The 24,961-nt window shown below is 43.2% G+C and overlaps 1 protein-coding gene across 3 annotated transcripts in view; it reads left to right on the top strand.

The window, feature by feature from the left end:
- Positions 1-24,845, top strand: part of TOGARAM1 (TOG array regulator of axonemal microtubules 1) — a 45,562-nt gene extending 20,717 nt beyond the window's left edge. The window contains exons 6-22 of one of the 3 annotated variants that reach the window (XM_074821213.1): positions 1,381-1,613; positions 4,224-4,324; positions 6,710-6,871; positions 8,818-8,916; positions 9,358-9,515; positions 10,699-10,852; positions 11,178-11,312; positions 12,041-12,194; positions 12,799-12,904; positions 13,307-13,542; positions 16,963-17,121; positions 17,684-17,810; positions 18,099-18,217; positions 19,622-19,811; positions 20,745-20,964; positions 22,313-22,399; positions 23,962-24,845. In XM_074821213.1, the coding sequence (XP_074677314.1) occupies positions 1,381-1,613; positions 4,224-4,324; positions 6,710-6,871; positions 8,818-8,916; positions 9,358-9,515; positions 10,699-10,852; positions 11,178-11,312; positions 12,041-12,194; positions 12,799-12,904; positions 13,307-13,542; positions 16,963-17,121; positions 17,684-17,810; positions 18,099-18,217; positions 19,622-19,811; positions 20,745-20,964; positions 22,313-22,399; positions 23,962-24,215 (2,694 nt within the window). In that variant the 3' untranslated portion in view covers positions 24,216-24,845. Of the gene's footprint in view, positions 1-1,380; positions 1,614-4,223; positions 4,325-6,709; positions 6,872-8,817; positions 8,917-9,357; positions 9,516-10,698; positions 10,853-11,177; positions 11,313-12,040; positions 12,195-12,798; positions 12,905-13,306; positions 13,543-16,962; positions 17,122-17,683; positions 17,811-18,098; positions 18,218-19,621; positions 19,812-20,088; positions 20,722-20,744; positions 20,965-22,312; positions 22,400-23,961 lie in introns of those variants that run through there. The other 2 variants (XM_074821214.1, XM_074821215.1) reach the window with 2 other exon arrangements.
- The last annotated feature ends 116 nt before the right edge of the window (positions 24,846-24,961 follow it).

Genomic DNA, 24,961 nt, shown 5'->3' with positions numbered 1-24,961 from the left:
CGGGCTGTCCCCGGTACCCTCGCAGCGTGTCCCAGCTCTCTCAGAATTCAGTCATGTTTCCACGGAGTAGAATGAGACAGACTGAGGTGAAGCTGGGTGAATGTGGCGTCACCTGTAGCAGTTCGATGTGGCATGGACACACTTGGCATTGGGCTTGGCCGGTCAGGATCCCTCCTGTACGTGGAAATCCACTCGTAATCATTTAGGCTAGTGATGTGTATTCAGTGGCCAGTGTTTTGGGTGTGCCACACAAATACTAGAAAATATTTGAAATATTTAACACCTTTAAAAATCTATCCCTTGCATGACCCATGAGACTCGTTGGACAGACTTATTCTAGCATCTCCCTTTTCTGTTCTGTGAAATACTTTGTCCACTGAGATCCCCGTGTGTCGGGGAGCCTGTGAGCGTGCTGACGCCTGTGCCCAGGGCGTGCCGAAGGATCCCGACACTCTGTTGCTCAAGTCTCTGATGTTTGAGAAATAGCAAATAGCTGCCCCAGTCTAGGACAGAGGAAGATACTGCAGAGGCCGGCTGGATTATTTCCAGGGGTGGTGGGAGGTGGAACTGCATCTGCAGTGTCCTCGTCAGTACAAATCGAAACCTTTGTGACGTTGATTACCTGAGAAGCGTAGGAGTCACGTCTGATTGGATTTGGTATGATCTTCCCTGTGTGATCCCATGCAACACGTCCTTATTTCTGTCACAGTTCACGGGAACTGTTTGAATCTCAAATCCTGTCCTTAGTCCATGTGATCTGAGAGCAGTTGCAGTAGGGCTTAATGGCTTTGCCTCACTGTCTTCCATCCTCTACTCACCGCTGAAAGTAACTTGAGGTGGCAAACAGGCAGAGGAAGAATGGTTTTTTACATCAAATATATTCAGCAAAAAGAGGAGAGAATATGCAGTAGCATGAAACTCTAGTGATTATAGATTTTCCTGCTTATTTGAGCAGGAGCTCTGCTAGGCACAGTTCTCAGGATTCACTTCTGCATATTTTGCAGCTTTGTGCAGTTCTGTTGTGAAAAGCCTGAGGTCCCAGCTGCGTGTGCTAGCAGCCATCAAACGCTTCCTGTGGTTGATTATAAAGATGAGAGCAGCTGAGGTATTTTTGCAGGAGTCTGTTCTTGTGTTTTGCGACAGGAAGCTGGGATAAGCTGTCACTGTGAATTGGTGTTTACTTGCAGGGTAATTGTGAAGTACAGAGATGAAAGGGATCGTTGTAATCCTGCATAACCTATGTCAGTGGTCACTCCTGTTGCCCAAGAGAGGCATGTGCACTGAACTCCCCTGAACACTTGGAAACATAATTTCTTTTCTTAAAAAAGCTTTTCCTATGGAGTGAATAAAACCTGTCATTTTGTTTTCAATCCTGTTTAGATGCAGAATTCACTTAGATCTCTACGAAACAGTGCGGCTAAGAAAAGGGCAAAGCTAAGCAGCAACATTTCAGACCTTGAAAGTCCCGATTCTGCTCTTAAACTTGATCTGTCCGTGGACTCCCCCTCCCACGCTTCCTCCCCCAGCGCGGGCTCCTGCAGCGAAAGCGGAGTTTACAGCCGGGAGTCGCTGAGCTCGCCCGTGCCCGCCGTGCCCCGGAGGAGGAGAATAACGTGAGTGGAGCTCCTGTGTTAGCTCGGCTTTGAAATGCTCACACACAGTCTCTGCTGGTGTTAGTTAAATATTAAAGGGGGCGAAATCGGTAATGTATCTTTTTTATACGATTGCTTGATTTTTATCTGTGAATTGTTTTCCTCACTAAAAATACTTTGCTTTGTACAATGGCTGCTTAATTATTTTATTCTAGTTTGTGCTGGCTTTTAATTTGGAAGAGTTCCCGGGCGCAGCCTTAGTAACACAGTGCAGGGAGGTACTGCCAGGGGTAGTAAATATTTTATTAAGACTTTAGCCTGCCTTAGAAGGTATGTGAACCATAGCCAAACAAATGAGTAAGAAGGAGAATGAGTTAAGAGAAAGAATAAGGTTTGCTTATTATAGCCTGGAAACTGAAGAAGGAATGGGTTGGTTTTTTGTGGTAAGAGGAGGACAGTGTAGATGTTTCTTATTACTGTGAATCATGAAATGTTTCCATTGTATTACTGACAGACTATTGTTAATTTAAAATGCCTTCACAGAGCTCTTCCAAAAAGAAATTGTGTGATGACACATGCTACTCTGATTATAAAGAGCAGTGACCCAGTTGGTTGTGAGCAGTATAAACTATTTCATATTCTAATGAAATAAAAAAGTTTTTGAGGAATTTTGCAAATTTTGCAGCACAGAATCTCCTTTTCTGCTTCCGGAGCCCATGATAAAGCTGCTTGTAGCTCTGATCTGAAGATATCTTCTATTTTTGTGTGGACTAAATGCATCTTTATATAACTGGCATCCAGCTGCATTAACAGAATCAAAAGGAAGAGAGGCACTATACAAAAGAAAGGTTTCTGAAACAAGGGGAGAGTGGAATGAATCACAGTTGTGCAGTCTCAGAACTAATTTCTGTGTACATATCTGCCCTGTCTGCATTACTGCTGAATCACAGTTTTAAAAATAATCTTTAAAATAACACATTAAAATGCCAGAATACCTAAAAAGTCAAGACTATAAACTTCTGTGTGTAATGTTCTTCCAAGCAAGGTTTTGACACATTCTGTACAACATGCCATTTCCCTTACTCAGTGACACACAAGCTTAATGTTTTACAGGATTCACAGGTACAGGAATTCTGAACTAGCATGGAAGAGAGGGGGCATCTGGCAGTAAGACTGCATTTGTAGAAGTGACAAAATATATCCCAGAAGACATGGAAAGCCTTGGAATGTTCATAAAAATATCAGAGAGTTCAATTCAGGTGCTGGTTTGCAGCATTGGAAACTGGCATTGTCTGTTCACAAAATCCCTGTAGTTGGGCACCAAGAATGTAGGTTTGTTCTGTGTATTTACTTTTAGAAGGATTGGTTTATCTACTGATAAACTACAGTGAGAAATGGGAGCTTGATACTGGTATTAGCACATGGGCTTTCCTCAAGATCTTCAAAGCAAGTCTTCTAGTCACAGGTATTTCAGTCCTGGCAGAGAGTGGATCAGCTGCTGTTTCCCTGTGGCTGTTACGTGGCTCGACACAGTATTTACCAGCAGGGCCCTGGGTTCCCTCGTCTTTAATAGCTAAATGCATCATTTTAGAAAAGAAATATCAAGATTGTCCTGTAGATAACGGCGTTTTCCTGGTGAAGGTCTGTCTGCTAGGCACTGAGCTGAAACCGGCTCATTTCTGGAACTGGAACGTTAGTGGATTTGGGCACTCGTTTGCCATTCTTTGCCAGATTGGAACCTACATCGTCAGTCACAGGGAAGGGATCTTACCCCTGGACTTGGCACTGGTGAGGCCGCACCTCAATTACTGTGTTCAGTTTTGGGCCCCTCACTCCAAAAAGGCCATTGAATGACTCGAGTGTGTTCAGAGAAGGGCAACGGAGCTGGTGCAGGGTCTGGAGCACAGGTCTGATGGGGAGCGGCTGAGGGAACTGGGGGGGTTTAGTCTGGAGAAGAGGAGGCTGAGGGGAGACCTCATGGCCCTCTACAACTCCCTGAAAGGAGGGTGCAGAGAGGGGGGATGAGTCTCTTGAGCCAAGGAACCAGCGCCAGGACAAGAGGGCATGGCCTCAAGCTGCGCCAGGGCAGGGTCAGACTGGCTCTTAGGAAGGATTTCTTTGCAGAAGGGGTTGTTGGGCGTTGGAATGGGCTGCCCAGGGCAGGGGGGGAGTCCCCATCCCTGGAGGGGTTGAAGAGTCGGGTTGACCCAGCGCTGAGGGATCTGGTGGGGTTGGGATCTGTCAGTGCTAGGTTAACGGTTGGACTAGATGATCTTCAAGGTCCTTTCCAACCCAGATGATTCTGGGATTCTGTGATTCTGTCCCTAGGCCAAACGATTCCTTAGCTTTTCGAATGTAGGCTCAATTTAGTCCTAGTCTAAACTTTATTCTTAAGAGTTGTCTTCACAGTGTTCTTCATAATGGACCTGCTCATCAAAAAATTTTACCGAATTAATTTTCTCTTTCTTCTCAGTGTGAACATTTGTGGAAGTGTACTTGAAATATTTGTCCACGAAGTACATTGGGGAGGAGAAACTGAACCCTGTTGTCCTTGCTACAAAATGTCATTTAGCTGGGCTCTGACTGGTGTGTAGAACTGCACCTATGAACATTGGGTTTATATTTTAACAGGTCAGACACCTTCCCGCTACTGGGCAGCAGATCACAGCCTGCGAGATTATCTTCAGCAAGAAACAGAGACCCAAATGTGGCAGACCTTAACTCCAGCACAGGTATTTCGCTGTGCTTCTCAATATATACCTTGCTTCATTGATGGAACAGAACTTGCTGTGTCTGTTCGATGAGCTCGTGTCCCCTGAGCACTCACAAAAAGGTGATTGCTCGGTGCTGTGTGGGCAAGTTGAGGTCATACGACGGTACTGCTGTTCTATTTTACACTTACAGTGAAGCACAGGTACCTGCAGATTTCTGTGATGAGCAGGAACTGATTGTTTATGATTATTGATGTTTAATCACTTTTGATTGCACTGAATGGAGGAAAGCAACGGAGGGAGGTGTGTCCACAGTTCTTTTCTGACCTCTCTTCCCAAAGACTGCTCAGTTGCACCCTACTGCAGCCTCAGCAGCTATGAATTTTTTCCAAAAAGTTTACAAAATTTAGTTAGGATTGGAGGGCATCTTACGGCCCTGAATTTGCAAGGCCATCACATTCAAAAACCAGTAGTTGCTACTGAGACTCATCATCTTTTTTTCAGAAATTGAAGCTATTGCTCCTCATTTCAGCTAAGGCCACTTTTCTCAGGATAAATCAACAAAGGGTTTTTTCAAGTAGCAGCATAAGTCAGAGAGCACACACTGCACGTAGGTAGCAATACCTGTTGAGGTTAATGATTTTGCATTTGTTATATGAAAAGACCTTCTGTGAGAAGTTGACCTTCAATGTAAAATAATGAGCAGCACATTTGTTTTGCTTATTGAGCCAGTTAATCAGCCCGAATGCAGAGCACTAACGGGGAAAAGAGAGTCCTCTGCTGCCACTGCTGACCGGGCTTGGCCCATCACACAGCTCAAATCCAGAAAACTCTCCATTTCCACACTCAAACACGGAGAACTTGTAAAAATCAGAACAGGAGAAGCCTTTTTAAGGGTTTTGGTACGGCTCTTGGTCTCACGGGGATGGGTTGGGCCCCTGGCGTAGAGCTTTGGGGCCGGTGGGAGTAGGAGGGGGAAGGTGGTGGAGCAGAGCCGCTGCCGGGGAGCCCTGGGAGTGTGCTGGGGCCGTGCCCACGGCCCTCTGAGCGCTGGTGTTGCCGCAGTTACATCACCTTGGTCGTGCCTGTCAACCCCTTCAATTAAATGTGGGGTCAGTCACGTGGAATTTATGGAGTGTGCAGTAAGAGCGTGTATATGAAAAGACTTCTGTCTTTTTACATATTTTTAGGACCATTTGGAAAAGCAGAAATTATTCTTTAAAGTATTCCTGAAGTAATTAGTGTTGTTTTCTTTTTTTAACCAAAACCAACTAAATTCCTGGCTTGCATCCGCAATAGCGTGGCCACAGGGACAGGGAAGGGATCTTACCCCTGGACTCGGCACTGGTGAGGCCGCCCCTCGATTCCTGGGTTCAGTTTTGGGCCCCTCACTCCAAAAAGGCCATTGAATGACTCGAGCGTGTCCAGAGAAGGGCAACGGAGCTGGTGCAGGGTCTGGAGCACAGGTCTGATGGGGAGCGGCTGAGGGAACTGGGGGGGTTTAGTCTGGAGAAGAGGAGGCTGAGGGGAGACCTCATGGCCCTCTACAACTGCCTGAAAGGAGGGTGCAGAGAGGGGGGATGAGTCTCTTGAGCCAAGTAATAAGCGATAGGACAAGAGGGCATGGCCTCAAGCTGCGCCAGGGCAGGGTCAGACTGGCTCTTAGGAAGGATTTCTTTGCAGAAGGGGTTGTTGGGCGTTGGAATGGGCTGCCCAGGGCAGGGGGGGAGTCCCCATCCCTGGAGGGGTTGAAGAGTCGGGTTGACCCAGCGCTGAGGGATCTGGTGGAGTTGGGAACTGTCAGGGTGAGGTTCATGGTTGGGCTGGAGGATCTTCAAGGGCTTTTCCAACCCAGATGATTCTGGGATTCTGTGATTCTATATTGAGAACATTTTGCAGGCATAAAAATGCTCAGTTGCTATTGTCTGTAATTATAATATTGTCACATCCTGCTCAGATGAGGGGGACAAGCCTGTTTTTACAAGTCGTCTCTCAACAAACATAAAAATGTTTTACAACTTCTAGGGTACATAAATAGAAAGATTCCTTGTGTTTTAACTAGTGTTTTACTGTTTTCACTTAGTTGACTTATATCTTAATTTGGCTTCTAGTGCTGACTTAGTTTTCAGTTGTTCATATTTGAAAGCCTTTAAACTAAAAAGTAATTTTTCAAGCTTTGTGTTAGATTTTCAACCGGGGTTTATCTGTAGATGAAAGCCTTTGCCTGTGAAAAATGAACAGGGCCTGAGCATTGTTGTTGAAATGCTCAGTAGGCAAAAATGCTCATACCGAAGGTGTGAAGCCAGTCTGAGGGTCTCTGAAAACATGACTACTTCAGAATCCTGCAGTACGCAGGGAAAACTGTTTCTATTCTTTTTTTAATATTTTTTTCTTTTTCATGGCTAGCATTTGATGATAAGGGGACTTCTAATGTTGGTGTAGTTGGCCAATGTTTGAACTGTGGCAACGGGTATGGAGATTATGAGGACAAGGAGCAAGGAGAAGTGTCACGTACTATTTTTAAAAGTCAAGATATGGAACATCAAAGAAATTTTAAGCATTCAAAAGGTTTGTGAGTTTGCTGTTCATCTGAGCTCTCATTTATGGCAAAAACTGAGGCTGTCTATAGCCTTCTGTAAAACAGGTTTTACAGACAATGCTTTTCAAGGTGTTTAGTGTGGTTTCCTCTTTTCTAGTCTCTATACTTACGCTAACAAGTTGGGCTTTTTTCTGATGTTAACTGAAATTAGACTGCCAATTAAATTAAAATTAAAAGTCAAGCAATAATACGTGGCATGAAAAAAGCACCAAATTGTTATATATCTCAGTGTGAATAAATGAGCAGCTTTAAAAGTTTGGTTTTAAATTACTCTGTTGTTCACTGGTAAAATTAAGGAACTTAAACCATTACACTTTACATTTCAGTTTTAACTGTGCCATTTTAATGCATCCTAGGAGCTACTGTTCCCTATATCAGAATTGTTGTGTGCACAATACAGATGTATTTTCCAACTATAAACTTGTTAGAATAGAGCAGCAACTCCTTTTTTTTTTTTTTTTGAACATCAAAAGTAAAGTGTGGAAGTCAGTTTAAGGAGCATATGGGTTCACTATCTCTTGTTCAGATCTCAGGGTTTCAAGTAATCATGTTTTAGTGATAAATAGAAAATTAAATAGACATTGATTAGACATTGATTAATGAAGATCTTTGTCCCAATAAGAATATTTTGTTTTCCCTGTCTTTTGTTTCAACACTAAACGTGGACGGTTTTGTCTGTTCTCAAGGTTTTATAGAAATGGTGGAGTGCTATTTTGTGTGAACCATTTGAAGCTGAGCAATGGAAGTAAAGTCTGTAATCAGATTTGTAAATACTTCTCTTTTTTTGTTTACACCTGCTTATGCTGTGATGCCTGTGAAATGGAAGATTGTAAGTGTTTTGGGCTGGAAGCTGAGGTTAAGACAGAAGGTCTTGATCTGGGGGTAGGCTCCAAGAGGATCCAGTATTTGATGCCCGTTCAGTTGCTCTAAGAGAGCAATTGCTCATGAAGCCTCAAGATTATATTCCAGAAAATCCCAAAAGACCAGTTTTGACAGTGCTCAAATGTTAAAACTTGAAATATTCTGAAGACAGTGATTGGGTTTGTGGGAGGACAAAGTGATGCTTTCAAGAGAAACCTTTTCACTTCATCTTTCTTCTCATAAAGCATGAAAAGGAGAGCTCTAAAATTGAAACTAGGTAAGCAGGTAATTTGTAAAGTAAAGAGGCATCTGTCAGTGTCTCACCTGTGATTATTTTGGGCAAACTGAAGATGGAGATAAGGGCAGAAAGCGTGCCAGAGCTGTCAGAGTCCCAGCTCGCTGCGGAGGGCGTTTGGCAGCCGCTGGAGCTGTGGGCAGAGGGCTGGCGGTTTGCCAGCGTGTTGCTCACCGGAGATGGTTCAGTAGCCCACGGATTTCATTTTCGCCCTCTCTAGAAGGTAATCAGGCTTTGCTCAATCATCTTTTCTGGTTAGAAATTTCAGATTGTTCACGTTCAATAGCAGAAGCAAGGGGTGCCCTTCTTTTGTCACAAACTGTCACTTTTATCCGCAGCCAGTGTAGCCAGTACAGGAGTGCATAATTATGGGAAACAGCATTAAGTGCTGCTTGGGGAAAAAAAATGTAGCAAATTCTGGTTTGATTCAGTTGTGCGGAATTATGTAAGAAACAGTGCGATACTTCCACTGGCTTAGAAACTTCTGGGGTTTTTGTCAGTGGAATCAGTTGATTTAAAAATCCTCTTACAAACATTGGTTTGCTTTATGATCTTTTGGCAGAAATTTTGTGTGCTATGTGCTTTCCATGATTTTGAGGATATCAATATTTAGTAAATCCTGTTAACTTCAGTAACTTGAAAATATACTGATTTGTAAAAGTGATAAATTCAGATGTCGGTGTGTGATGGCATTTTAGAGAACATGTACCAAAGCGTAAACTTCATGATTTACATTGTGTGATTTATTTTTTTTATAAGGTCTTGCAGAGTCAACGCCTGGTTTTCCAGAGATGAACAATCTAGATTTCATTTCACCAAGCGTCCTGTCTGAAGATGCAGTTGTAATTGTTGGTAAAGGTATTACAAAACCAAAATTATCTCCTATATCTCATCACGGTATTAAAATGAGGGAAAATGTACCTTTATAGAGTGGGAAAAGGAAAAATAGGTTCTGTACAACATTTTAGATTGTGAACAATCTCCAGTTTAAATGGGAATAATAAGAATTATGCTTGGAAGTTTTGCAGTTCCTGGCTATTCCATTCCAACAACAAAGAATGGCAGTAAGTGATGAAGGTCAGGTCTTGGTGTGCACACGTGTGCGTGCATCCATCCTGCTTGGTAGAGTAAAGGAAGAGTACTTTTGGGTGGAAATTGGCACTAACAGTGTCATAGCGTGGCACTAATAGTATAATGGTTTTATCTTCTTGAATTACTTTTGGTTTTCTTTAGTTTTGACTAAGTTCTGCCGAATACAAAGGTTGTGTTGGTGAGGGCACGACGTGATTTGCCTTTCAGGTGTTTTTGGAAGTCCTCCTTCTGCACGGACACACAGCCCGTGCACAGCGTGTGTGGCGAATGGAGGCGAGGAGGAGACCGAGCTGTCGCCAGGGAGCTGTGCGAGGAGCAGCCAGCAGAACAGTGCTTCTCATTTCCACGCTGAAAATGAGACAGAGGTGAGAGCACCACAACTTCTATATTGTCTCGCTTCCTGTTTTTATATGTACGAACACAGCTCGGTACAGTTTTGCAGTCTCTGTGCTGTGGTAGACAAGAGTGTGATTAAAACAGGCTGTAGCCATCAAGCTGCTTCTCCCCGCTCTTTCTTTTTGGATCCACCTGGGTATTTTCTAATGGCAAATTGCTGTGTCAGAAGGTTCCCACCTAACTCAGAAGTCTCTGGGTGAAGGGGCTGCAGCGGGGAGTGGGGCTGGAAAGCGTCCTCTGACTGCCACAGCACACACAAGTGTGGAAGGAGGAGGAATTGGCTGGGCTTGGTCACGTCTTGTTTCTCCAATGGACATATTAATCTAGCTCCATTCATAAGTTTTTTAAAAAACACTAGATATTTGTCCTATCATACAGTTTCACCCGGAGTGGTGCTGCTTTGTTCAGTACTACCTGCATCTGTTATAACATGGAGCAAGACTTATCTGAGTGAAGTGTGACACAAATTTTAAAAAATTTGAAATGATAATCACAAGCCTTTTTGAAAGCATTTAAAATAACATTTTAAGATGAGTGAAACTTTAATTAATGATAAACAGTGGTTTTGCTTTCTGATTTCCACTGAAGATATGAATGCTTGGAGGGATCAAATTCAAAGGAGTAAATGGAGGAATGTATTAAATGTTACAAAGTTTTCATGAAGAACTGCAAGCGTCTCAAATGTATAAGAGACTGGGGTCAGATCACACTGTTAAAGACACTGTTTAAAAAAAACCTGTGCACTTAAATGTGAGTTAGCCCAGCCTGTGTATTTGTTAGTTAAAATTCTAGGAAACTACACAATACTGCCAAGGAACAGAAGACCTTGTCTTGCAGACCTTAGTTCTCTAACTATTCAGCTATTTTAGAGTAAGTGATTATTTCCCTTAAATGTTTAAACCTGGAATGTTGCTTCTTATTGCCAGTAGGACTGCTTACCATGCAGAAGGCACACACTTGGCTCTTTTCAGGATGGGATTTAATATTTATGTGAATAATTTCCTTTTGCTCTGTAGAACAATGGTGAAAATAGTAATTTTCCATGCTTACCTTAGACAGTATCAAGAACTGGGCAATAAGTTATTGGGTAACTTGTGCATTGTATTGTATATTATATTGCATATCATAATGCGTGCATTGGGTTTTTTGCAGCTAAAAGTGGCCATGTCAAAATCTGCCCAGGATAAGATGAGGCGGAAGAAAAAGGAACAAAAAGAACATCAGGAAGTCAAAGACCTCGAAGGAAAGGAAGAAAACCCTTGGGAAAGACTTAAACTGAATGAACCAGAGAATATGGCAACAGAAAGTGAGAATTAGTGTTTGTCTTAAATGAGTGATATATTGTTAAATGCCTCTGAAATGGAAGTTAAAATTCTGTGATAATTACCAAAACCCACGACTGTTTAGAGTGACGTGAGGTATTACTACAATTAATTATACACTGCAGTTTACTCTTCAGTCATTTGTCGTCAGTCTTATAATGCAAATGGTGGAGAGTGAAGGGCTTATGGGAAATATTTGAAAGACTCGTTAAGAGAAATCTCAAAAGACAAATTAAGACTGGAAATACTAGTTTTTTCCTTTTTTTCTGATTTGTTGTTGTAGTTTGGACATTTCTTTCTATTTTGTAGAGGTAAATCTCTGTGAGGATATATTAACATCCCCAAGAAGTGTATCTTTGTCATTAGAAAACATGGCCTTGAATCCTTCGTTAAAAAGAACATCCAGTTTGAAGAAGACAAAATGTTCAGCCTTGCTGGATTCTGGTAAGTTGTTACAGTAAACTAAAGACTGTTAAAATATTTGGACGAGTGGAGTGGGACAGTTCCAAAATACTATCAGGTTTAATACGGTTTATTTGTACAATGGACAGTCCTGAGGTGCTCTGGAAGATCAGTACTTTGGGGGTGGTGGTGAAGGGGATTAGAATTCATGACTGCCCCCTTGAAACATTTTTCATCTATAATTTGTTAGGAAGATGTTTGAAGCATGAGAGGGGTTTTTATTTGCTCAGCAACTTAAGTGATGTAATACATTAATGCTGAATCGACTCCCTTCTGTCTCCAGGAAAAACATTTCTGGGTACATTTTGTCACTGAGATACCTTTAAAATACGCAGTAGAAATCTTTTCAGAGTAGGAGCTCGTACAGGTGATGGTCAAAGGTCTTCAGAATTTCTCAAGTGGCTCTTTAAGTTTTACTCTCGTGTCTTACCGTGCTGTGTTTTAGCACACGGTCTGTCTGTTTTTACATTAAACAACCCACTACATTTGTGTTTGCGGCTTTTTTAAGTGGTGGTAGTTTGCAAAAAAAAATACATTCACACAAGCGAAATGCTGAATGATCAAGGATGTAACTGGGAAAGCTGTCTTTTTGAAAACCTGGTCCCTTAGTCGCAACAGGCTTCACCTCAAACTTTTTATATTTCCTTCCTTTGAATGAATTAGTTTCTTCAGATGATGCTGATTATTTCTTATGCTTCACGACTTTGCAGATGAAATTTCTCTTGGGACACGAGGGCGCTATAAAGACCAGACCCCATCAGTCACTCATAGCCCAGAAATAATGGACCCATCAGAACTGCAGCCCTTCTCGAAGCCGGAGGCGGCACTGACCGAAGCCTTGGCGCTTTTAGCTGATGATGACTGGTAGGTGTAAACGTCTGCCCACAACCTGAATGTCATGTAGAAGGCATTTGTTTTGATAAATCACTTTGAAAAGAACAGCGAAATGGACATAATATCAAAAATAGAAGGATTGCAAGTGGAGAAAAAGTAAAAAAGCTTTTTTCGGTCCAAATCTAGATTCAGCTGTAACTGTCATAGGCTGAGGCTCAGTAGCAAAGCTCAGAGAGGTGCAGAGGTGTCTGGGTTCAAGCGCTGTTCTGGAGAGGGTCCGCACTGCTGCCTTCTCACTCGCTGCGGAGCACAGGGCTCCCCGTGCCTTGGCTGCCACAACGGGGTGACAGTGCTGCTGCCTTCTCACCGCAGGGGAGGAAAGTCACCCTCTGCCTGGCACTAGCGCGAGCTGCGGACAGAACTGTAGGAAAGAACTGTGAGACTGGGGTGCTAAAATAGTCCTGCCACCTCATTAAAAGGAAGACTGGCTTTAAAAGAATTTCCTACACTATGTCTCATTGCTGTATATTACAATCTAATTTGTTTGCTGTGTGGATTCTTAGCATTCTGCGGTTTAACATTTTTATGAAAATTTGCAAATGTTTTGAATTTTTTTTTTTTTTTTTTTACATAGGGAGAAGAAAATTGAAGGTCTGAACTTTGTTAGATGCTTGTCTGCCTACCATGCGACTGTTCTGACTGCAAAGCTACATGAAACGAGTTTGGCTGTGGCTCAAGAGGTTAAATTTTACTATCAGAATATTTCACTGACTATATGTGTGTATATATATTTTATAGCTCTCAAACACTGAAATTAAATGGTATGTTCATCTGTGGTTAGTTTTCCTCTGTTGGACAGTCTCAAAAGGATGAGTTTGTCATTCAGCAAAGCAGCTCATACTTCAGATACCAGCACTTGATCTGATTTGCAAAGAGACTGAAAAAATTTAGATTGTAACTGTATAACGTTTTTCATTGTATGTATTTTAATTCTCACACATTGTGAATCAAGTTAGAAATGTATTTCTCAGTTGCTTTTAATGTTACTTAAAAATTACAAAGGGAAACTTTAAGCTTTACTTATTTTAAAGTATATTTTATAAACATTATTCATTGTTTGTTTGGGTTTTTCCTGTGTGCAGGTCAAGAATTTACGCTCAGGTGTTTCTCGAGCTGCTGTGGTCTGTTTAGGGGATTTGTTCACCTACCTGAAAAAGAGCATGGATCAAGAACTAGATAATACAGTAAAAGTCCTTTTGCACAAAGCTGGTGAATCCAACACTTTTATAAGGGAAGAGGTAGACAAAGCACTGAAGGCTATGGTTAATAATGTGACTCCAGCACGTGCACTTTGTTCTCTTATAAATGGAGGGCAAAGGTAATTCTTATAAAGACTTTATAAAGAAATAACTTGTGAATAGATTAAATATAGTCTTTTTAAAAAAATATCAAAATACAATAGGCAGAAATATGAAAATATAGTAAGTCAGCTCTGCAAAACTTCTACCCAGGGCAACGTTTGTTGTTGGCATAAAAATAAAATGTAGCCCCCCTGCTTCTTTCTGTACCTTATATAAAGAGTTGACTGTTGATTTTGGAGCTTGGTATATTTTCTGGTCATTTTGCAACACTTCAGTAGTTTTATTCACTGTTTAATATAGTATTCTTAGGAACCTGCTGTTTTGCTTTGCCTAGGAAAGCTCACATAGCAGTCTCGTTTTTCATGTGCTCTGCAATCAAATGCCTGTCTTCTTCGTTTTTCAGCACTACCTTTTATTTAGAAAGATGATTTATAACTTACAATTCTCTAGCTGCAACTATCTCATTTGATTTCCGGTTCTCCTCTAGACTGAGCTGGTTAATAGTCCTCTTGCCTGCATTTTAATTTCCTTTACAGTGGTGGTGGCCATTATTTTCTTGAGCACCTCAAACGTGACAAGCCTCCATTTCTGATTCTGAGCTCTAGCTCACCTCAGTCTGTAGTAGAAGTTACGTTCCTTTCTGTCACTTCCCCTGCTAAGTATGTTGTTGGTTTATACCCTCGTTCACTGTAACAGCAACACTTAATCAAGCCATTAGGCATTCCAGTATGTCAGATATGTACCTACTTGTACTTAATCTCTACCTGTCATCACTTAGATAACATTCAGTAGGCTCCATTTCTCATGGCCTCTCCCTTCCATTAAATATTTCAGACTCTACATTATAAATTGATCCTTAGACTTTCTGCACAGCTACAAATCATGAGTTAGTCTTGATTCAAAATGTTTTGTTTCCCGGGAAGCTGGTTGTTGTGGAATATATTGATTCTGTCTCCCGAAAGCCAGTGAGAATCATACTGCAATTACCTGAACTTTAAACTGAAAGGCAAATATCAGCCTTAGGATTTGAATTATTTATGAACCATCCCGCACGTAGCTGTTTTAGTGAGTCAAAGAACAGCAGATGTTGCTTTAATCCAGAAGCCATGTAAAGTGGTCTGTTTGTGTACTCCCATCTTTTCTTCAGAAATCCTTGGCCAAGCAATACTCCTGATCATAATTGGCTGCATCTGATCTCCCCATTTTCAGTGGCAGATTCAAACACACTGACCTATCCCTGAGTTTTCTAGACCTATAAAGATTTGGCCCCTCCAGTTTGTGAACTTGGGTACATTTTCAGATATCTAAGGCACCAGAATTATCCGAGCTGTGAGTCTGAATGCAGCATTTGAAGCAAGGATTAATTTCTTCACAGCTAAGACGACTTCAGTCAAATCAGTGTCTAAATCATGGAGGACAGTGTGTTTTTAATGCAAACACATCAGGGGATGGCCTAAATAGCACTGGGAGTTACAGCTTTTCTAGTGTTGGCTTCAGGAGACTCTGGCTATCATAGCAGCAAAGCCCCTGCAGCACATACGGAGCTATCATCTCCAGAGGCTGTAACAAGGAACACAAGAATTATCTTTCAAACTGGAAATTTGGGAGAAAAATGACATGTGTCTTCAGGATGAAGTGGAAAGGTTCTGTTTGGCACAACTGTGTAATTACGCAAAGGCTATCTTTTCTAAATTTGGCATATAGATTGAGCTGCTTATATTCACCACAGCTTACGTACTCAGGTTAATAGTTACGGTTTTGCCCACAATTCTTAAGACCTTTTAAAATTTACCCGTTCTCTCCTCAACACTTTTCAAGCCTACTGTGATCATAAGTATTAATGCTTGCAGCCCTGAGTAGGTATATACACTGATTCTTAGTCAGCTACAAAGCTGGTTTTGACTTTACCAACAAGAGTAATGAAAAACATTTTCGTTTGCTTTTGTGAGATGCTGCTCTAAAGCTACTGGACTGTTGCTCTAAACTCACCTCTGTGGACAGGACCTTGATCCAACAGCATGATTCCAGGGCTAGATCTGAAAGTGATGGTATTTCAGGAGTTTTAGAATCATGTTTCTTCTCTGTGTGGATTGTGTTTAATTCGAAGGTCTGTCGTGCATACAGAAAGATTTCCAGCTATCTTGCACGAGCAGTGGCCGTTCATGGGGAGCGGGGCCTCCACATGGTGAGGTCTTTAGGCCTCACAGTTCTCGTGTTGCCGTGGGCACACGCAGCAGGAGTTAGTTCTCCCAAGCTCCCGAGATGTCTGGCTGCTGTCCAGACGGAACTGCAGGCGCTAAGCACGACCCAAAGCCAGTCCTAAACCAGGTAGCTCAGTAGCAGCTGGGGCACGGCTGTGTTACAGCTGGGTTTTGCAGCCCGGCCTCTATTCTGAGCTGCCACGTTTTGCAGTTTGAACGACCCGCTTAGTTGTCTTTGTGCAAGTCCAGTGGTAGCTTTACGTCCAGAGAGGCCGTGGCAATCTGTGGAACCAGGGAGAACTAAAACCTGGGTGAAATGGGGACCTAGTCATTCAGGAAGAACGCTGGATGTTGATGTCAGACTGCAAAGCTGGGGAGCCACTCGTGGTTTACCAGGTCAACTCTTTTCTTAGCTCCCTCCTTTAAAGCTGTATTTCCCTGTGAACAATGAGCCACACAAATGTCTTGTTTACTGTGCAGTGAAACTGTCCTCAAAGGAGGATTTTTAGTCCAAAGATAAAATTGGAAAAATTTGAATTTGCAGCACTGTGTACTCTGAAAACATATGGGATCAGCAGGTACAGCAGAATTTATAGAAAAGGTTAGTTTGCTGCACAAGTTTGAAAACTGATTCCAGCTTTTCTCTCATTTCCATCAGCATAGGTGTTTAATGGCCCCCATTTTGTAGAAAATAGACCTCTGCAAGATTTTTAGAAGTTAATACTGCTTTATTTCATTTTAAATTGATATAAAATACATAGGGTATGTTTCAGAGCATAAGGACTTGTTTTTCATAAGGTTGATGGAAAGAACATGTAGTAGTGTGCTTTCTAAAATATTTCACAATTATTTTAAGGAAAACTAGAAATTAAATTATAAAAAGAAGAAAATTACTAGTTTTATTAATCCAAAAGGTGTAGTTAGAGGTTGAAACTGCCTTGAAACAAAAAGAACACAATTTTTCTTTTTTCATTTGCGTTCTTGTAGTTTGGAATTTTAAGCAAATGAAATGAAATGTAATCAAATGTATTATCCTTTTAAATGAAGCTATTTGTCTTTGCTCCACAAGGTCTCCTCTGTACAGCCAGACTAAGTAACTGCATGTCGGCAGTAAACTAGTCGTAGGTTATGCTAAAGATGAAAAAAGAAACCTTGTATGCCCTGTTTGGCAGAGCACAGAGCTAGTGCTGTTCAGTGCTGCCACGAGCTGTGACTAAGCTGCTGTGTTCTCTTTAGCCACCTGCACTCAGCGGTGAGGAGATGCACAGCCCAGCACCTCTCGGACATTGTAGAACGGATGGGACCGGAGAGGATTCTGTCTGGAACCAAAGTCGTGGCAGATCGCGTTTTCCCTGCGATAGCCAGGTTTGCGCAGGACAGTTCCCAGCAGACAAGGTCAGTAAGGGTCACAGTTCAGATCGGTGCGTGCCGGGTGGCTGAAAGCTCTGCCAAGCTCGGCATCTGCTCCTCTGCGGCGATGGAGGACAGAATCATGGAATCATTCGGGTTGGAAAAGACCCTTAAGATCATCGAGTCCAACCATTAGCCCAGCACTGCTGAGACTCTTAAGACAGCGTGTGTGACAGGAATTATCAGAGCGCCTGCTGCTGCAGGGGGAAGAGGGGCTCGAAGGACACACTGTGTCCTTCAGACGGGGTATGGGCCGTGGCAGGAACGCTGGCACTGGATCCACGCTGTCTGACTGACAGGGCTGCACCATCCTGGCTGAAATGGCAGACTGTTCTCATCAATTTGCTGGGTTGTTGATTAAATAAATAAAAGTTGTGACTCTTGAGCATAGTTTCTCTGTGGGAGGATGACAGGGGTGTCTGGTTATACATACAGATAGTGATCTTCCTGCACTTTTATATTTTGGAATTACACACCTGTAGTTATCAATATTATTATAAAACAACTCAGTGTTCATGGATGTATGTCGTGGTCTGTTGCCCTGCAGGTATTATGGTCGAAAGATGCTCTTCAGTATGATGACTCATCCTGATTTTGATAAAACGCTTGAAAAGTACGTGCCAACCAAGGATTTGCCTTACATTAAGGAATCTGTTAGCAATCTACGTGAAAAGGTGTGTGGAAAAGTTCTTGTTTAACAGCTGAGACATGTAAATCTGCACTAGTGGTGGCGAGGTAGCTGCAGGGCAGCGGGGAGGGCGTTGGGAGCAGGACAAGCGATGGGTGATGGCAGCTGGGCGAGGCACTGCTGGTCCTGCCCTGGGCCTGCCCTCACTCCTGGCAGAGGCACTGGGGGAAATGCACTTTGCTGCTTCGTGTGGCGGTCAGACATGCTTTTACGGGGCCTCCAGCAGTGCAGAACTGTACCAGCTGTGCTAATTAACAGTCACACCTTTGTGCAGGGTCTGGGGGAGATGCCGTTGGATACACCCTCAGCAAAAGGAAGACGTTCCCATACTGGTAGTGTTGGACACTCGAGGTCGTCATCTACTTCCAGAGATGCTCTCAACATCACGGACAGGTAACAATCAGTGCTCTGCCCCGTTAGTAACTTGGCCTCCGGGATAACGGCCTCGCCGTGGGGAGAGACGTTCACAACAGGGTTGTGAAAATTAAACATAGCTGAAGGAAGAGGAGAGACTTGACATCTCCCAGATAAACTCTTTTAAATTGGTAATATTAGAATGGCTTTGTGCATTTTGAAGTTAATTTGTCTGCGGAGTGCCTGTGCAGATACACGCAGCACACAGAACACTGGGCATTCACAGCAGAGCCCTGGCACCGTCGGTTCAAGGCGCTGCCGTCTGACCCCATGGCACACACGTGCCTGGCGATAGCCGCAGTACAAATGCTCAGTGTTTGGTGAGATCCTGACTGGGGGTGCTGAAGCTTTCAGATAATACTCTGTCCCGTTTTAGTTCTCTGTTTTGTCCTCTAGTAGGTTTTCTATTGAACTGTAAACGAAACCCCACAGAATTTAAACCAAGCCAAAAAACTGCAGCCCAGAGTAGAGAGTTCGTAGGGGCTGTGACTGCCTCCAGGCTGAAGAGTGTGTCTGTTCAGAACAGATTTAATACACTCTCTACTATTCAAAATAATAACTGATTCCACATTTGATGGTAAATTTTGCATTGGCATGTAAAAGTACATGTCTGCTTCCTTAGAAGAGGCAACTTCCTACCCTGTGCCAAACACTCCCTTACCTTTGATTCGGGTCCTTTCAGCAGCCTGCGATGCACTGGCAGGGCAGGAGGTTTCGATGCCACCTTTTGTTCTCACAGGGCTGAAAGGTTTGAATTTGAAAATGCGAGAAAGATGCTTATTCCATTTGCCATCAACAATTTCTGTTCACAAATTAGGAATGAGCTAGCGACTCTGGACTGGTCTGTAAATGCAGGATACTTACCCGGGCAGGGAGTGATTCCACAGATTTTATAATTCTTCCCATGCTACAGAAAATTTATTTCAAAATACCGTATGCAGAGCAGTTGAATTTCCACCTCAGCATGGCATGTTGCTTAGGTGCCACCTAGACTGGGATCACTGTTTAAAGTACTTTGACAATAAAGAATTAAACTACAGTAACTTTATTTTTTTTCCCTGTTGATGTGAGGGAAGTTCACAGCTGTTACTGGTCACACCCACAGCTGCTCTCAGGTGGAAGGGCACAGGGTCCTGCCTAGTTGAGGCTTATCTCTTGTGTGATAGGTAGATACGCATTTGGAGTGGAGTGTATATTGAGACTTCAGGAACAACAATTACTGTTAGGTGATTTTTTTTTTTTAATCACCATGTTTAAAGTGAAAGTCCTTCATCAGATTTTCTGCTTACTGCTGATATTTGCGCTTACATGGAAAGAGAGTGTCTGAGATTAAAGACTCCTGTTTCAACTGTGCTCACTGAATAACTTTTTCCTTTCCCACAGAGAGACTACAGAAGTCCGTGAAGTCACACGAAAAGCAGCTCCTCGTAATTCACTGGAAAGTGAAGAATATGTTAAAGACATTATAGGTCTATTGAATGGAAAAGACTTCCGTGATCGAATAAACGGCATTAAGCAGCTGTTATCAGATACAGAGAACAATCAAGGCTTTGTTGTTGCAAACATTGTGAAGGTAACTATATGAAATCATTTCATTTCAAAGGTCATTAAAGCTGTGTCTCAAAGTTTTCTGATAAAAATCTTGGCTCCCTTTTTCAATAAGAATGTCTGATGAACCAGAGAACATTGAGGAGTAGGTGAGAGATACGTAAGCTACAGGCTAGTAAAGAGTGGAAATAGGAGGAAGAAGCTGAACGTTTTCACTTAGAGCTAGCACTCTGAACTATTTCTGGAATACTGTCTGCAGATTTTCATGCCATTGCTGAGTAAATATCAAAATATTGGAACAGGTTACTAAAAGAGCAGCAAGGATTAATCCAGATCTGAAAAACTGTCTCTGAAACACAGCTGCAAGTTCTGCCTGCTTTGTTTGTCTAGGAGAAGGTGAGGAAAGGTCTGTATTGTGATAAAGTTTAAGGTAAGTATCCTTTCTAATAGGAAAGGAGGTTCTTTAAGAGAAAAATCAACAGTTGTAAACTAGCGATAGATATAATGAAAGGAAAAGCAAGATTGTCTTGTAACAGTGCAGTGTCTTTGCTGTGGAACTCTGAAATACTACTGGGGAATTTCGCAATACCTTAACTGTGAAACTTTTTGAAATCTTTAAAACATTAATTTTTTTGCTAAATACAGCTATGTCTTGCTAAAAATACTTGCTTGCAGAAAACGTTAGTTGTACTGAAAGTTACAGATGGCTAGTTTACCTCCAATACATTGTACAGGAATGATTCAAATTCAGATGAGGTGAGATACAGTTGAATAATACACAGTGTAAAAATGTCAAATGTTGCTTTACTTGCTAAGAACAGTATCTCTGGTATTTGCATATCAGAGCCATCTTTTGCTAAAATGGACAATTAAAGTGTAACCATAAAGTAGGAAACGTAATATCCACCTCAAACGTTAATTGTTAATTCTGGTGAATGCTGTTTGGATACTTTTTCAGATCTTTGATGCTTTCAAGTCTCGCTTACATGACTCAAACAGTAAAGTAAATCAGGTTGCTTTGGAGACAATGCACAAAATGATTCCATTGCTGAAAGACAATTTATCCCCTGTGATCAACATGTTAATTCCTGCCATGGTAGACAACAACCTGAACTCCAAAAACCCAGGGATTTATGCAGCTGCCACCAACGTCATTCAGGCTCTGTGTCAACACTTAGGTAAGTAATTGTCCTGGTTTGAGCCCAGAGGGCAACTGAGCAGCAGGCAGCCCTTCACTCACCCCTTACCCCCAGCACTGGGAAGGAGAAAATGAAGCAAAAAAACATAATCGAGATAAGGACAGAGAGGGGTGACCCACCCATTACAGTCACAGGCAAAAGACAGACTTCTCAGAGGAAGGAAAAGAACACCACTTTAATTCAAATGCTAACAAAACCAACACTTAGCAGGCAGAGTGGGACAGTGAGAAGCGTTACCACATCTTAAGAACACCTCCCCCACCCCTCCCTTCTTCCCCTGCTCAGGTTTGTTCCCGATATCTCCACCTCCTCCCCAGTGCAGGGGCAGGGGATGGGGGGTGCGGTCAGTCCCGCTGCTCCTTCCTCCTCGGGGGGAGGACTCCTGGCATTCCCCAGCTCCGCGGGGCTCCCCTCTCACGGCAGACAGTCCTCTGCAAACTCTCTCCACCGTGAGTCCTCCCCACGAGCCACATTCTTCTCGAGATGCTCCGGTGTGGGTCACCCCCACGTGTTGCACCTCCCAGCGCCGAACTACAACAGCGGGGGCTGCTTCTCCCCACAGAGACCCGGGTGCTCCCTGGGCCGCGGGTGAATCTGCTCCTCTGGTGACCCCCATGGGTGCAGGGGGGTCCCCGCGCTCTCCCCACGGGGTGCAGGGGGGCTCCAGCGCTTCCTCCCTTCCTCCTCCTCCCCCCTTCCACTGCCCTCGGTGCTCACAGAAGTGTCCTTCTCCTAACTCCTCTTCAAAGTCCCCACTGCCCTCTCTCAGGTTCCCCTTCTTAAATACGTTATCGCAGAGGTGCAGCCACCGTCACTAATTGGCTCGGCCTTGGCCAGAGGAGGGTCCGACTTGGAGCTGGGGCAGCTTTGAGAACCTTCTCACAGGGACCACTGCTCTAAACCAAACCAAAAACCCCCCACACAAACCCAGCACAGTAATTTACTCCCTTTTAATTTTAAAGTTTTAATTGTATTAATTAAATTCTAAATGTAAAGATTGCCCTTTCCAGTAGTTTGCATCTGGTCATTATATTCTGTAACGGATCATTGGTTTTATTATTGTAACGAATTATTGGTTTCACTTTTTAAACCAGTTTAGACCAATTTAAAACCTATAAAGTCATCTTATTATTTTGCTGGTCCCAGAAAGAAACGCAGCTGGCTGCCCTTGTCACAGGTGCCTGGGCAGGTGTGCTGGTTTGCCATCGCAGGTGTTTAAATACATCAGAAGTAAGGTTCTTATTTATGTTTTTTCATATTGTATTTCTTTCCGGACTGTTTAATTTTCTCTTTAAGAATTTTACTGTGTTTTGTTCTTTGCCTTTAGACAACTATTTGCTCCTCCAGCCGTTCTGCACAAAAGCTCAGTTTCTGAATGGAAAAGCAAAACAAGACATGACAGAAAAGCTTGCTGGTAAAGTGGTGTTGTACTTTGCGTGTTGGTTTGTTTGTGTACTGTCCTAATCAGGCAAATTCATTGTAGGGTGGAGGTGGCTGTATACCTTCCCTTGTCACAGGAGGTTGTGGGCATTAACGAGGCAGCAGTTGTCAAATTTCACCCCCTTGTAATGCAAATTGAAGCTATTGCTGACAAAACAGAAGATTATTATAATATAGTCAGATGGAAGATAAATACCTGGAAGATGCATAGATACCTGGAAGATGTATGAATACCTTAAGCTTATAATAATTTTAAGATGGAATCGGAGAGAATGAGGTTTGGTTTGTGGTGAGTTTCAGTCTCTGGGTAACGGAGTGAGACTGGCTGAGGAGCAGAGGCTTGCCTGCCTCGCCCCTCACTTCACATTCCCTCTCGCAGTTCTCACTCCCTCATACTCCTGCCAGAAAGAAACAAAAAGAATGAGTGAGTTTTTCCAGCACAGAAAATATACTGTTCTCTAAGGCTGGCTCCGACTAACTCCTGAATTTTACTTCTGTACCTTTATTTTTTTCGCAGTTGGTCTTATTCTCGTTTTAAGGCTCTTGGTAACACATGCTGCCGGTCGGTTGTAAGGGAGACAAGCTGGCAGGCTGAGCAGATGGCAGACTTCGTAACAGTCTTCTGCCTAAACTGGTGTCAAAAGCTTAAAGACAAATTTGCCTAAAATTTTAAGACAAAGTTTAACTAGAATTTATATACGTATTTCAATATTGGGGATTATTGCTAGAAGTGCTGGATTTTCCTTTGATGTTTTACGTGAACAAGGGATGTCTTTATCGGAAATATGCCTGAACCAAACAGACGTTATCTGGCTTACTCTCAGAGTAGTTCTGTGTGTAGTAGCTATGAAATTAGACTGAGTAACATAATGGACAGTCTGTCCTTGAAATATTCCTAAATTTATGCATTCTGAATGTGTTAGTCACCGACCTTTAAACAGTTCATCTCTTGCTGGGATTTTTTTGGAGTAGTTTGTATTATATATCAGGAGAGTCCATTCTAGCAAAAAGGCAAGTGTTTGCAAATAAAATACTTAATTCATGAGGTAATTGTTGAAGTAGGGAAAATGTTTCATCGTATATTTATAGTGTGAGGCTACTTTGTTCCTTAAATACCTACTGCATATTTCTGAGATAGAGGGGAAATCATAAAATATCGGATGTTACACAGTGCATGGTGAGAGATAAAGGTTCTTGTGATAATATTAGCTAAAAAAACCTCAAAAAAACTTTGTTTCCTTTACGTGTTTTAATTTAATGGAGAATTGTAATTATCAGCAGTACCAGCGCTACTGTGTAAACTCCTGAGAGAGGATAGAAGGGGTGTTTGTAGGGAAAGCTGGTATTTTTTATCGGAGCGCTGATGCTGTTGCAACAAGCTCTTGTGTATTAGCAAGCATTCCTTCGTTAGTTGCTTTGAGAAGGTGATTTGACATTAAGTGCTTTTAAACACCTCTCAAAAGCAGGGGATATTCTCAATCGTGTTTTAAAAATAATCTTCTGACACTGTTTGATGGCCTGTTGTCTTTCCTGCAGATCTTGTTACGGAGTTATACCCGCGGAGGCCTTACGCGGTGGAGCAGAAAGTTCTGGCTGTCCTGTGGCACCTCCTGGGGAACATGACCAACAGCGGCTCTTTGCCCGGCGCCGGAGGGAACATCCGCACAGCCACAGCGAAACTGTCCAAGGCACTTTTTGCACAGATGGGTCCAAGTCTGTTAACTCACGCCGCGTCCCAGCCCCCGCACGTCAAGAAGAGTTTAGAAGAATTTTTGGAGATTGCAACCTAAACGAAACGATTTCTGGGCCTGCGGGAAGCTCCATCAGCCCACCAGCTGTTTATAGCCCCGCGTTCTGACTCGCAGAGCTGGGCCGGGGCCGCGGGCGAGCGCCGGTGACTGGGACAAGCTGGTCCTGCTCGCCCGGCCTCGGGCAGAGCCAGCGCAGCCCCCGCGGCTGTGGGGCGCGGATCAATAAACACACTGAGCACATAGTCATGTTTTGACTTGCTTTAGCACTAAAATTTACATCAAGAAGCGGAAGAAATTCCTGGAGGTAATTACACAGTACAACAGGGTTTTGCGTGGCATTTGTGAACAATAGTTATTTTTTTAATCCACTGACACGGTTGCACAGTATTTGCCGGCCGGGGCTGTACGGTTGCCCGGCGGCCGGGCGCGCTCCTGGGCTGTACAGCCCCGACGGCTCACAGCGAAGCACGGCGGCAGCTCCGGGGGAAACGGACCCTTACCCGTCCCCTTCCTCTTCCCTCATCCCCTTTTTCCTTTTCCGCTTCCTTTTTCCTTTTCCCGTTCCCCTTTTCCCCTGGCAGCGGCGACACCCGCGGCCCGTCCCTCCCGCTGCCGCTCCTGTACGCGTTTTACACGGGAACGCCGTAAATAAACGGATTTATTTCTGTACCGCCGCCTCCTTGCCTGAGGGGACGGGCGGGGGGAACGGGTGATCCGCCGCCATTTGGCGGGAGGGCGGGGCGGCCCGGGCGCGTGCGCGGCGGGGTGGCGGCCGGTGCGCATGC

Source organism: Strix aluco, chromosome 4, assembly GCF_031877795.1.
Source record: "Strix aluco isolate bStrAlu1 chromosome 4, bStrAlu1.hap1, whole genome shotgun sequence".
Lineage (NCBI taxonomy): Eukaryota > Metazoa > Chordata > Aves > Strigiformes > Strigidae > Strix > Strix aluco.
Note: the sequence above shows the minus strand (reverse complement) of the source record. Positions and strands in the feature narration are given on the sequence as shown.